The following is a 12916-nucleotide window of genomic DNA, read 5'->3' on the forward strand; positions in this document are numbered from 1 at the left end:
GTGGAACTTTATCAGTAGGAAAGCGCATGACAAAAAAACAGGTACCGCTACTCTAATCCAACCGCCTTTTCAGTAACGAGTAATCTAAAGCGTTACTATTCCCATTCCAGTAATCAGATTAAAGTTACTCTGCGTTACTACTTTTGGAATTTTATTTTGTCTCAGGTATGGAGGACAAATCCTGTCATAACTGTAATAAATAAATGATTTGATAAAGTTTTTCATGTGCCAACTGTTTCATTCAGCAAATAAATAAACAGATCTTATTTGATTATACAATGTAACAAATTAATATCTGCTCAATAGAAGAGAAAATAAATCAATGTCTAATTAAAAGTGACATTAAAGAAACAACTTAAATTCTGAATATAAAAAATAAAAGGACAGTAAGCAAAAAAACTTAATACAATATGAAAAAATAGAAAAAAATTCAATATGGAAAACAGTTGTGTAAATTAATACTGCTGAAAATAAACTAATTTACGTTACACTGCAAAATGAAATAAGTGGAAAAAGTTCTATTTTTCTATTTGTTGGATGCAATATTTGGTACATTAAATACTTTATCAAGCCGTTTATATATTCCTGCTTATTGCCAATTATATCAGGATCAGGAAAGCAACAACATGTCAGATTTCCGTTTCTAGTATTTACAGGTTGGCTGTTCCTTTGTGCTGGAGATGAAGCGCACGCCCTCTAGTGGAGGATGGAGACACTGCCAATCGATCCCAGAACAGGATTACTAGCTGATGGCTGATGTTCACATCACAATATACTTGAATAAAATGAGAAACAATGAAACATGAAAAATAACTATTTTCTTACTGTATTGACACAGTTTTTAGTTTTATAATATGAACTCATATTTAGTGCAAACATTTCAGCTGGGAGTTTTTTAAAGGGCCAGCATTATGTGTTTTCAATGGTGTCATTTTATAGCATAATCAAGTAATTATGTTACCTTCAGTTGCTATAAAATGCTAAATATACTTAAAATATAACTTGAAAGAAATTTAACTTCCTGATTTAATGAATTAAATTTGGGCCTCTGTCTCTTTAAGAACTCCTGCTCTTTCTGAAGCTCCGCCTCCAGGAAGTCATGCCAACATGGCTCCTCTATTAACCCTTTAACATTTTTACTAGTGTTGCTCTGAGCAGCAGCTCCTATAATGAGCACAGCTGATGTTTGCTAATTGCTGCTGGCTAGTCTGAAGGAGCTGAGTGGAGGAGGAGCTGCGCCTCGGAGGCGGGGCTAGGTCCACCCAGACAGCTGAATGGCTGCCATGGAGACTGAAGGATTTCTCAAACGCTCCAGGTTTGTTTTTGAGGGTAAAACGTCAGAAACGTTGATTTTCAACGACGGTTTCAGTAAGTAAATAACAAACAGGCCGCGGTTTCAGGTTGACCATTTATTTTCAGACTGGATTAATGTAACAGCTCTGTGCACCTGTTTATGTGAGCATGTTTCCATCCTGGGATCAGCAGCAGAACTGTGTGCGAGCCCGGTCCAGACAACCCAGAGAACCAAACTAAAGATCTGGTGCAACTTTCCCTAAAATCAGATCAACGCATCTGCAGGACTCCTGAAACACCGAGCTAACTCTGGTGCTTCTGCAGGAACTAGACATCGTCCACCTCCATCCTAAAAGCAAACATGGCGTCCAGCCAACAGCGTAACCATGGTGACGGGGTGGGGGCGTGTAGCTACATTAGTGGCATAGCTGAGCTCTCAATATGAGAAAGCTGACACTCTGGACTTGGGCTCTCATTCTATAATGTTCATAAAAACTGATTCAGTCTCGTTTTCTTTTTCTTCACGTGACATGATTCCTCCTCCTCCTCGCTCTTCTTCTTCTCTTCAGTAATGTTGTGTTTTTAAACAGAGAGAGAGAGTGGCTGTTGGGTCTGGCGCCGTTTCTCCGCCCGGTAACGGGTGGAGGAACTCCATGCATGCCGGCGCCGCCGCGTTTAGTCCTTCTCTGGAACCAGCTTCAGCACTTTGCCGATGGCGATCGTTTTCCCTGCAGAGCAGAACCACGGAGGTCAAAGGTCACAAACCTTCACACGATGGCAGGAATGACCACAACACAGCGTTACTTGCGCTAGGACACCATCTCTGAGCCAAATGATGAACCTCCACCATCAACAACCAGAAAAATGTTTTCAAAACCCAAAACGTTTCCAGATTTAAACTTATGGACATATTTTAACAAAATAAAACCTAAATATGAACCTTGAGCCTGCTTGAAGCAAAGTTTCCCCCGTTAATAATTCAACTGGATCATCTAAAGTTTTCTTCCCTCTATTTTTCATTTTGTCTTTGATTTTTTTCTCCATTTCTTCTTCTCCCTTCATCTAAATAATCAAAAGTCTCTGACCAGATAAGGAATATAATCAACTGCAGGTTAATTTAACAGTTTGTGAACGTTTTGTCTGCAGGTTTTATGTTTTTGGTTCTGACCAGCAGGTTCCTTAAAGTTTTGTGTCTAATTTATCTGAGCCAAACATTAAGATCCAGTGATGGAGATCAGTGACTATATGAAGGCAAAACCAAATTTCTCTCAGTCCAGGATGTAGATTTGGTGACTAATGAGATAATTATTACCGGTGGGAAACATTTCTGCCTTTAATTGACGTTTTATCTAAACCTGAAAGTTTCCATTTCCAGCCTGAAGGTCATGAATCCGGCTTCACATGAAGGGACCTGAAAACAGCCTCAAAATGGCCGACGGCGTCTCACCTTCGTCTCTCAGAGTGAAGCGTCCCATCTGGGGGAAATCCTTGAAGGTTTCTAAGCAGATGACGCCGGCGGCCCGCAGCCGGGCGATGCACACCTGGTCCTGCTTCACGAAGCGCGGCCGCGTCTTGCTCTTCTCGCCCGTCTTCTTATCCACCAGGCAGATCAGCGCCTGGAGTCACAAGTTCAAATTTAAAAAGACAAAAACTTGATTGATCAATAAAATCAATTTATTGCCCAGTGACATAAATTTATCAAAAAATGAGCATCTGCTTTGTGTTTGAAGCTAATTTGGTCGTTTTTTATCACAGATCTGAGCAGTTTTTCTACAGAAACTGAAAGGATTTCTGCGGCGACAGAAAACCTGTCCAATGAGAAAGCGTCTTGCTGACTGGAAGGAGCCAATCAGGACGCAGCGACTCACTGTGATCTGCACCTCTTCGATGCAGGTGTGGATGTGCAGCACCGCGTTGTAACCGGGACAAATGATGGACTTGTGCTCAATGATGACAATCTGTGGGAAAACATTTACACACATTCAGCACGCTTTACTGCAGCCGGTTTCCATGACAACCGCCAAGACCACCGACGCTCCAAATCCACCCGATGATCAACGACCATAAAAGGAAATAAGATGTTGATTTTATTATTTATAAACAAAGTGATTTATTTATTTTTTACATCTTTTAATATATTTCTAATTTTGTATAAAAACGCTCAAGTGGTTTAATGAAAAATTTGCAGAATGAGATTTTTTTTATCCAATCATCAAAATAATAAATTAATCATCAGAATTATTGATTAATTGATGGAAAAATTGATTGCTAAAATATTCCTTAGATCCAGATATTAACAGGATGCAGAGATAAAATCTTTATTATCTTTTAGGCAATAAAATGTTGATTTTCTTATGTAAAAATGGAATTTAATTATTGACATTTTTATGAATGTTTTTTACTGTACAGAATCGGGTCAAATAAAAATCTGCAGAATGCAAAATTTCTGACAAACATGAATCAACAAAATATCAAGAAAAACTGTGAAAACTTCTGTAAATGTGATTTATTACTTTTAAAATAAATTCAGAAGAATCTTTAAAGCCTTTTTCCACGTTGTCGTACTGTGAGGAGAGTTTGGCAGACAGAGTTTGGAAAGTTTGTAACATAAAGTGGAAAACTGAAATGATTTTCTCTCCTCTCTTCACTCAGGTCTTCTGGGCGGTTCTGGCCGGTTCTGGCCAGTTCTGGACGGTTCTGGGCTCACCTGAGCGTCGAAGGTGCGGCCCGAGTGGCACAGGTTGTCGGGGCTGCAGAGGATGAAGCCGGGCAGAATCTCTTCTTCTTCTATTCCTTTGAGCCGCAGCTTCAGGTTCTCCCCCGGCCCGGCGTCGTCCGTCTCCACGTCGTCGCTCAGCAGGCTCAGAACCTCCACCGTGTGCTGCAACAACAACCAGGCTGCTGCTGAGTCCGGCTCGGCCCGGATGGGACCGGTCAGCACCAGGAAAAAATCATCTGGATTTACAAAGATTTTAACCACAAAGGTCAGGATTCTGCTCCCAGTTCCAGGTCTGGGCTCCTTTCGCTTGAATTTCAGTGGATCAGAACCAGAACCAGCAGTAGAGACTTCAGTCTGAACCTGCAGCAGCCCGGTTCTGGATCCCTCTGGATCTAGATGGTCTGACTCCAGGCTCAGTCCAATCCTGGGCAACGTCTTCAATGAATTTTGACTGAAAATCTTTTCAATTCAGGTTTTCCTGCCACACTTTTTCCTTCCACTCAACATTCTGTAAATATTCTAAATTTTAATGTAGTGCTTAAAAATAAAATCTCATATTTTTCATACCAGATCCAATTTTTTTTCTCACTAAATATTTCAGTCATGCCTTCTCTGGCTACGACAATTTCTGTTTAATTCTGAGGAAATTGTCATAATATTAGCAAATAAAGACACAATTTTACCGGAAAAACATTTTTAAATGAGGAAAGGTCATCAATTTAAATCTAAATTGTTTCTGATAATAATAGTAATAATCTGATGTTGATGAGATAAAAGATGAAATATTTCCTTTTCTGTAAAACTAAAACATTAGAAGCTCAACATTCCTCACTGTAATTTGTTGTCATTTTTGTTATTGGCGTTCTGATAAAATTGCAACTTTTATCTCATAATTAATAAACAAGATGGCCGCCCTGGGCGCGCTGACATCACTCTGAACTACGAGAATCCAGATAACCTTCAACCACCAAGGCTCAGATGAACTGGTTTAGTCGGTTCATTCTGCTTTTCCGAGCCGTTCTCCTCGCTTCAGGAGGTTGATGTGAGTTTTCCTCACCCTGTTGGGCATCATGACCAGCTGCTGAGCTTTACTGATGGAGCCGGACTCCAGCTTCCCCAGGATCACCGTCCCCATGTCCTGAAAGACACACAAAGAAAATCACAATAAGAATAGTAACAAATGCAGCCAGTCGTCTCTGCAGGAATGAACCAAAAATGATGTTACTGGACGATACATCGTCCCAGAAGTTATCGTGATTAACGATAATATCGTTGTTCTGAGAACACTGATATAATAATAATGCAGGAACAAATTCTCTAATAAACTTTAGATTCTAATAAACATTTAACACTGGAACTGGAAGACATTTTAAATATCTGAAATAAATTAACAACAGAAACAACAAATAAAATCAATTATGAGTCTCTAAACAGAATTATCCTTCAAAAAATGATTTGAGACAAAAAATCCAGACTGAAACTTTTGTCATCCAGTTTTCAGTAGAAAGAGGAAAACGATAAATCATGCTAATAGAAATGATTGATTTCAATTTATTATGTGATTTATTGATTTATTGCTAATTGTGACTCGTCTAATAGACTGCACAGAAATGTTTGGATAATTTCACTAATTTTTCCTAATTTAGAGACTTATTTACGTTTAAAATCAGCAGACATGTTTGTTCCTCGTCAGCTCGGCTCCAAGTGTCTCCAAGTATAAGTCCAGCAGCTCCCAGTTTACTGAACTCTAATCCCATTAGCTCCAGTTCAGGCTGGTTACCGATGCAGCTGCAGAAACCAAAGCTGCACAGATGAACCCAGAGTGTTTCTGAACGTCTTCCAGGACAGAAAACAAGACAAGCTGTGTGAGTGCGTGCGTGTGTGTGTGTGTGTGTGTGTGTGTGTGTGTGTGTGTGTGTGTGTGTGTGTGTGAGTGATCCTGGACGGAGGAGCGTCTCCAGACCCCGGAGCGTCCTCACCTTGTACTTGTCCACTATCGGTAGTCTGACGGGGCCGTCGCTGGATCTGTTGAAGTTTGGCAAACTGTCCAGGTGGGAGATGAAGGGCAGACCCCTGAAACCAAACAAAATGGCTGCCATTAATCTGCATCACTGCTTTACGATCCGTTACATTTGATTTCATTAACTCTTAATCAGTTTTGTTCACATTCAAAGCTTCAACAAACGATCGTTTAGAGTTTTCTACAGAAAATATAAACTAACCAACCGAGGCCAAAATATTATAATTTATAAAATGGATGGATGGTTGGTTGGTTGGTTGGATGTACGGTTGGATAACAATGGGCCTTTAGTCCACCCAGTCAGGTCCAGTAAGGCGCTCGTCTGCCCTTTAATGGAGAGCCGACCCGCGTTTTAACCGCTTCCTTTTTGACCCTAATGCTAGCTGAGGTCACTTCCTGTCTGCCATGGCTACCCTCTGTTGCCATGGTTACCCGGTGCTTCGTTCCCAGTGGAAGTCCTTCAGACTTACGTGTACCAGGGACACTCGGGCACTGGGTCTTTGAGGTTGGCACCTGTGAGTCCAGAACAAGGCATGAAGTGGATGTCCTTCTTTGGGTTGAAGCCCACCTTCTTTAAAAATGGCACCAGCTTCTCTTTACACTCCTCATACCTGCAGGAAGTCAACACAGGACAACCTGGGTAGCTATGGCGACAACAACCTGTCTGTGTGTGTAGAATTATCCAGGTGTTCAACAGCCTTCACCTCTCTAGGCTCCAGTTCACGGTGGGGTCATCCATCTTGTTGACCAGAACGATCAGATGTTTAACTCCGGCTGTTTTAGCTAGCATGGCGTGCTCCCGCGTCTGGCCGCCCTTCTCAAAGCCCGTCTCAAACTCGCCTTTTCTGGCCGAAATGACCTGAAACAAGACGGATAATCAAGGTGAGACAATCAGAAGAGTTAATTACCGTCAGGCAGCGGCGAGCTCACGACCGCTAACAGTGGAGCTAACTTTTCATTCAGCTCCACCTTGATAGTTAGCAAAAAAGTCAAAAAGTTAACTTTGGAAACGTTTACTTAGATTCTCCAAAATTAGCAATAAAACTGAAACCATGAGTGGAAAGTTTGTTCCTAAAGCTCGAACCGTGCAGGTAGACGTGTAATGACAAATCTGATCCTGTTGGGGGCGATATACCATGTTGTAGCACATCGTATCATTAATACATGGTGGGTCTAAAAATGGTTCAATTTAGCGTTTTAATATTAGCTCTGGCTATCTACCACATTGGTAAACATTCTAGCGTTTATGATTCGTCTGTTAGCATTAGCATAACAACACACCCAACTCCCTGCATAAGTCTTCAAACTCCTTCCAACTAGAAACTTCGGGGGGATTTCAAGGCAAATTAACTCAAAGTACAATTATTTACCCCCAGAAATCTGAAAAGTGTGGCATACATTTCTATTTAGACCTCTTTTACTTTGGTACCACTAAATAATGTCCAGTGTAGCAGCCTTTGAACGTCTCCTCACTGATAACTAGAGTCCAGCTCTGTGTAATGTACTAACTGCTCCATTCAAAATGTTTTGAGCAGAACTTGAGTTGCTCCTCACCAGAACCGCCAGGTCGGCCTGCGACGCGCCGCCGATCATGTTGGGGACGAAGCTCTTGTGTCCCGGCGCGTCCAGGATGGTGAAATGTTTCTTCTCCGTCTCAAAGTAAGCCCTCCCCACCTCCACCGTCTTGCCCTTGTCTCTCTCCTCCTGGTTGGTGTCCAGAGCCCACGACAGATACCTGCAACACCCAACCGTTATCCCCACTTACTGCTGAGACCCAGGAGGTCCAGATGTGACCAGAACCAGAACCCGGAGAGCGCCTGGCTCACCATGTCTCCCTGTTCTTCTCCTTCGCCTCTCGTTCGTATTTCTCCAGTGTTCGCTTGTCCACCATCCCAGTGAGGTACCTGAAAACACACCGAGTAAAAAAGTTTTTGGAAAAAAGTAACTGATTATCAATCACTTAATATTTAAAATTTAGATAATTAGACGAGCCAAAATATAAGTTAAATGAAAGTTTTGGTATTTTAAGGAAACTGATCATGTTTATTCAGGTGCTTGTTTTTTATAAGCCTAACTGCTCAATACGAAAGGAGGAAGATCAGCTGCTTCTTTCCCTCCCCAACATGGAGGCTCATTGCTGTTCAACCTCCATGTTTGCTTTAACAAGATCCCCAGTCGACTGTCTTGTTTCATTAACTTTAGATTCTAACACGGTTTTTAAAAGTAGTTCAACCTCTCTGAGTCTCCAGGCGCCATGTTTAATTCCTAACAGGAAGTGGTTTGTGATTGGCTGACAGGTTTTAGCTTAGTGTGGCATGTAACGCTCAGTGGTGTAATTTAGCAGGTTGGTGTGGATGAACACCATAATTAAACCCATCAGGAAAACTCACATGATCTGCCCTCCGATGGTGGATTTACCAGCATCTGAAACGAAAAACCAAAAGTTAAACATCTTTTATGTGAATAAAACTGAAGAAGAAGAGAGGAAACGTACGCACCGACGTGACCGATGAAGACGACGTTTACGTGTTCCTTCTTGGGAGCATCAGGCAGCGGTGGGGCCACCTTAGGGAGGGGGATTTCCTCCTCTTCCTCCTCCATCATCTCCTCATCCTCTCTCCCCATGGCGCCGCCTTCTTCGCCGCCTCCCTCCGTTCCCAGCTCCTCCTGTCCGCCGCCTCCCTCGCCTCCCCCGGGCTCCTCCTTCTGCTCCCACGTTTCCTCCTCCGCCGCCATGTCAGCCTCCGTGTTTCCGTTCTCCACTGGCGCTGGAAACACACACAGACGACGGTTTCCGTCAAAACACGGACGGAACCGCAGAACTTGGAAAACAAAATGGAATCCACAACGAAACGCAAATTAACAGAGAAGGGCAGACAGACAAACTGAAATTACAAGAATAAATTTGCTTACTGGAAACACACCAATTTTGAAAAATAAATAAATAGATAAATTATGCTTTTTGATAAAAAGTTGTCAACTCTGTCAAAATTACTGTATTTTGCTAAATACAGTAACAATTCAATGTGAACAATTTTCTCACACGAGTCACAACAGGATGTTACTACTGGTAGAAATGATGAAGAAGACAACAGGAAGTGTTCGGAGGATGATGTCACGGCTTGTTTTTTAATGAACAAACTTATTCTCATGATTTTAATTGATTTTCTTATTTAAAGGGACAGTACTGTGTGTTTCCCACAATGCTGGTCCACGTTTCCTCTTCTGCCGCCATGTTTGCTGTAACATAGCGGCAAACATGGTAACTTTTTTATATATAACATTAATTGGAACTTATTAAGACAGTAAGTCAAAACTCTAGTCAAGGATTTTTTTTACGATACATGATAAACAATACGTTCATCCCTGCTGCAGAGAATCTATCAAATAATCGTTCTGAAGCTTCTCCTTCTCCAAATATGGTCACTTCTTTCCTTTACAGGAAGGAAGCGCCCCTTTAACCAAAGTGTTAAAGCAGGGGTGTCAAACTCCAGTCCTCAAGGGCCGCTGTGCTGCAACGTTTAGATGAGCCTCTGCTGCAGCACCTGAACAGAATAACCAGGTCATTAAGGTTCTGGAGACCTGATCTACACAAGGAGGAGGTAATGAAGCCGTTTCATTCCAGTGTTTTGTACCTGTGGCTCATCTAAAACCTGCAGGACAGCGACTGAAGGACTGGAGTTTGACACCTGTGTGTTAAAGGGACGGTATCATGTTTTTCAGGCACATAAAGCCATTTTGTAGCATAATAAAGTAACTGCTACCTTCAACTGTTATAAAAATGGTATACATCTCAAATATGATAACAAAATTTACTTCCTAATTTAGCGCATTGAAATTGGGCCTCTGTCTCTTTAAGAAGCTCCTGCTCTTCCTGAAGCTCCGCCTCCAGGAAGTCATGCCAACATGGCTCCTCTATTAACCCTTTAACGTTTCTACCAGCAGCAGCTCCTATAATGAGCTCAGCTGTTTGCTAATTGCTGCTGGCTAGTCTGAAGGAACTGAGTGGAGGAGGGGCTGCACTTCATGTGGCATTCATTTGTATTAACCTCATGTTTTTGCTTTTTGCTTAATAAAATTCTTATGAAAATTAATTTTCAACAGGATTTGACATAAAGCTAATTTTGTAAGTTGTTTTTTTTTTTTTGCTAAATTTTTGCTTCTGAAATCATCTGCAGGGGATTTTTGTTTAAAGAAAGCTTGAGACATAACTTTTTTTTTTTTTTTCAAAGGTTTTGTTGGCTCTAGTGGCCTTTATTTGAAAGTAGTTTGACAGGAAACAGGGTAATCAGAGAGAGGGAAGACATGCGGCAAACGTCGCCAGGCCGGGAATCGAACCTACGACCACCGCTACAAGGACTAAGGCCTCAACGTGGGTCATGCTTTGCCCCTGCGCCACCACAGCACCCCGAGACATGACATTTAAATAAAATCAATTCAAATTAGCAGTTGCAGGGCGTGCCGTGGTGGCGTAGGGGTTAGCACGGCCCACATTTGGAGGCCTCAAGTCCTCGACGCGGCTGTCGCGGGTTCGATTCCCGGACCCGGCGACGTTTACCGCATGTCTTCCTCCCTCTCCTTCCCCCTTTCCTGTCAGCCTACTTCATGAAAAGGGACTCTAGAGCCCACAAAAAGACCCCCTGGAGGGGTTAAAAAAAAAAAAAATAAAATAAAAAATTAGCAGTTGCAGTTTGTAAATCTACACATCCCACTAAAACTGCTGACTCTAATTGACTTTATTGCAATTTCATGCCTCAAACTTCCTTTAGATTATAAACACAAAAATTGGCTGCAGTTTATTTCAGAGGCAATAATTTAGCATCCAAAAGAAAAACAACCTGTAAAATTCCCTGTTTGTCAAATCCTGTGTTGTAAACCTTTATCAGAATTTTTATTAAGCTAAAAATCGCAGGTGAACATAAATGCATGCTATATGTTTGTATTTGTAAAATTATTCAAAACCCAATCAATAACTTCACTTCCACGTCACAATTATGCATCATTTGATGTCCATCATAAAGAATCTAGTAAAAGCAGGCGAGTCTTTCATGAAGACAGGAAGAAAAGAACATTTTGCCAAACACGCCTCTCATTTCTGCAACTCTGAGATGGTGAGAGCGTCACTGCAACTGTTCAGTACGTTTCCTTCTCAGCCTCCACAAACTGCAAGTGAGCAACTCAGAAATGAGCCAGCTCTGGATTTCAAAGAAAAACTCATCCTGCATCAGAACAGGCAGGTCTGGAATAAAGTCCCTCTGTCATGTTTTATTTACAAAACGCAGACAGGAAGCGGGAAAATTAAATTAAACAGGACAAAATGGAGATGAACTGAAACTGGCATGGAGGATAAAATCGATCTGGAAAGGAAAAATCTGGAGAGGAAAAGAAACTGGCTTTTCAACTACAGGGAGGGTGATTCAGTGGCATGAGGGACGGTGACAGATGGAACAAAAAAACGAGGATCTAACTGAATCTAAAACACAGAAACCAGAACTAACTGGTACAGACCGCTCTTAGTGACAGAAATAATATGTTTGGCAAAAGAAACTTAAACTACAGGGAGGTTGAATGAGGACATGAGGAAAGGTGACAAAGAGAACTAGAAAGTGAGCAGAGGGCAAAACTAACTGGTATGGATGGCTGTTGGTGACAAAAATAACAGGTTAGGCCATTTAAAAGGACAGATTTATCTGCTGACGTGACATTACTACAACTGAAAATAAACCTGTTTCTAACTGATCGCCCTATGAAGGACAGAACCAGCAGTTTCTGACAGCATTCCTCTGCAGGAACACAACCGGCGGGGGCCCCAGGGCCAGCAGCAGGGCGCCCATCACACCAAGTGTCAATGGGATGTCTATTTTGAGCCGGGCAGAGCAAGGTTGCATCATTTTCTCTGCGTAGCCCCCATGCACAGGGACCGTCCAGAGTCAGAAACCCAAATAAGGTGCAGCCACCAACACAAGCGGGGATCTAAAACCGGGTGTGAATGCGTGAAATGAGCCCCACTTCCACGCCAAACCGTGACAGACGGTGAGATGGACGCAGAACATGTGGAGTCCGGGGTGCGTACCGGCTGTGTCCGCCACCTCCATGCTAGCAGCTGGCTCCGGAGAACCTGAGGGGACACACAGCACAGCAAGCACAACTTTCAGAAATACCCACAACAACAACCTGGTCGCATCTTACGTATAATTATGAGCGTAAATGTGTTGCAGCATCGCTGTTCCACTAACAGCCCCGGAGCGACGGGCCGACGTGTTGATCAGCGGCTGAAACCTGATTAACTGAAGCAGGAAAGCTAAGTTAGCATCAGAGCTAGCAGCCTGGGCTAACTTCCAGCTGACTGGCGTTCACCCACCGTCTGAAGCCGGGATTCCGGCGCTGCTGGCCTGAAGGAAGCTCGGCACAAACACCGGGGCGTTCACGTTGGGGACGAACGGCTTGGCGTTCACATTGAGGGCGGCGAAGGCGGCTGGGAGCTCCGCCGCGGGAGCCGGGGCCTCGGCATCTTCCTCCTGCTCCCATGAATCCGGGGCTGTGTCTCTCGAGTCCATAGCTTCTTCTTCTTCTGGAGTTGAACAACTTGTAGGCCGCCCTCCGAGTCGAGGTGGGCCGGTTCTGCGGTTCCGTTCAGACGCGATGAGTTGCTGCTTCGGTTCAGACTCGGAGGAACTCGCTTGGTGAAGTTCCCATAGCGATTCAGTCTGGCTTTCACCAACATATGGATCCGAGAGTAGCGCTGCGCTGGGAGCGAGCTGCAAGTCCCGCTGGCGCCGCTAAGCGGCGGCATGGCGCCACCACTGAAACCAACGCGTTTTACTACAGAGGCGGACAGAAGAACATTAGTAACTTTACAGCCTGGTAGTGACTGGATACATTTA

At 43.0% G+C, this 12916-nt stretch overlaps 1 protein-coding gene across 2 annotated transcripts; it reads right to left on the reverse strand.

Moving 5' to 3' along the window:
* Positions 1-1394: 1394 nt before the first annotated feature.
* Positions 1395-12802, reverse strand: gspt1 (G1 to S phase transition 1). 2 transcript variants are annotated; one of them, XM_032574511.1, is made up of 14 exons: positions 12394-12589; positions 12106-12150; positions 8531-8800; positions 8423-8456; positions 7859-7936; positions 7587-7767; positions 6737-6891; positions 6503-6643; positions 5992-6085; positions 5070-5150; positions 4001-4174; positions 3162-3251; positions 2741-2909; positions 1395-2021 (listed from the first exon to the last, which is right to left on the reverse strand). In XM_032574511.1, exons 1-14 carry the CDS (start codon positions 12587-12589, stop codon positions 1969-1971), a joined length of 1761 nt encoding a protein of 586 aa, XP_032430402.1. In that variant the 3' UTR covers positions 1395-1968. The 2 variants fall into 2 exon arrangements, with proteins under 2 accessions (XP_032430402.1, XP_032430403.1); XM_032574512.1 differs by lacking the exon at positions 12106-12150 and having other exon boundaries at positions 12394-12802.
* Positions 12803-12916: the final 114 nt, after the last annotated feature.

The sequence above is a fragment of the Xiphophorus hellerii genome, chromosome 10 (assembly GCF_003331165.1).
Source record: "Xiphophorus hellerii strain 12219 chromosome 10, Xiphophorus_hellerii-4.1, whole genome shotgun sequence".
NCBI lineage: Eukaryota > Metazoa > Chordata > Actinopteri > Cyprinodontiformes > Poeciliidae > Xiphophorus > Xiphophorus hellerii.

What these genes read in the sequence shown, in the direction of transcription:
- gspt1 (XM_032574511.1), bottom strand. Translation starts at nt 12,589, where the DNA reads ATGGACTCGAGAGACACAGCCCCGGATTCATGGGAGCAGGAGGAAGAT. An exon ending in GGAGGTGGCGGACACAGCCG is followed by an intron (nt 8,801 to 12,105) that starts GTACGCACCCCG and finishes GTGTGTTTCCAG; the next exon opens with CGCCAGTGGAGAACGGAAAC. An exon ending in CCCGAGTGTCCCTGGTACAC is followed by an intron (nt 6,086 to 6,502) that starts GTAAGTCTGAAG and finishes GTTTGGTTTCAG; the next exon opens with GGGTCTGCCCTTCATCTCCC.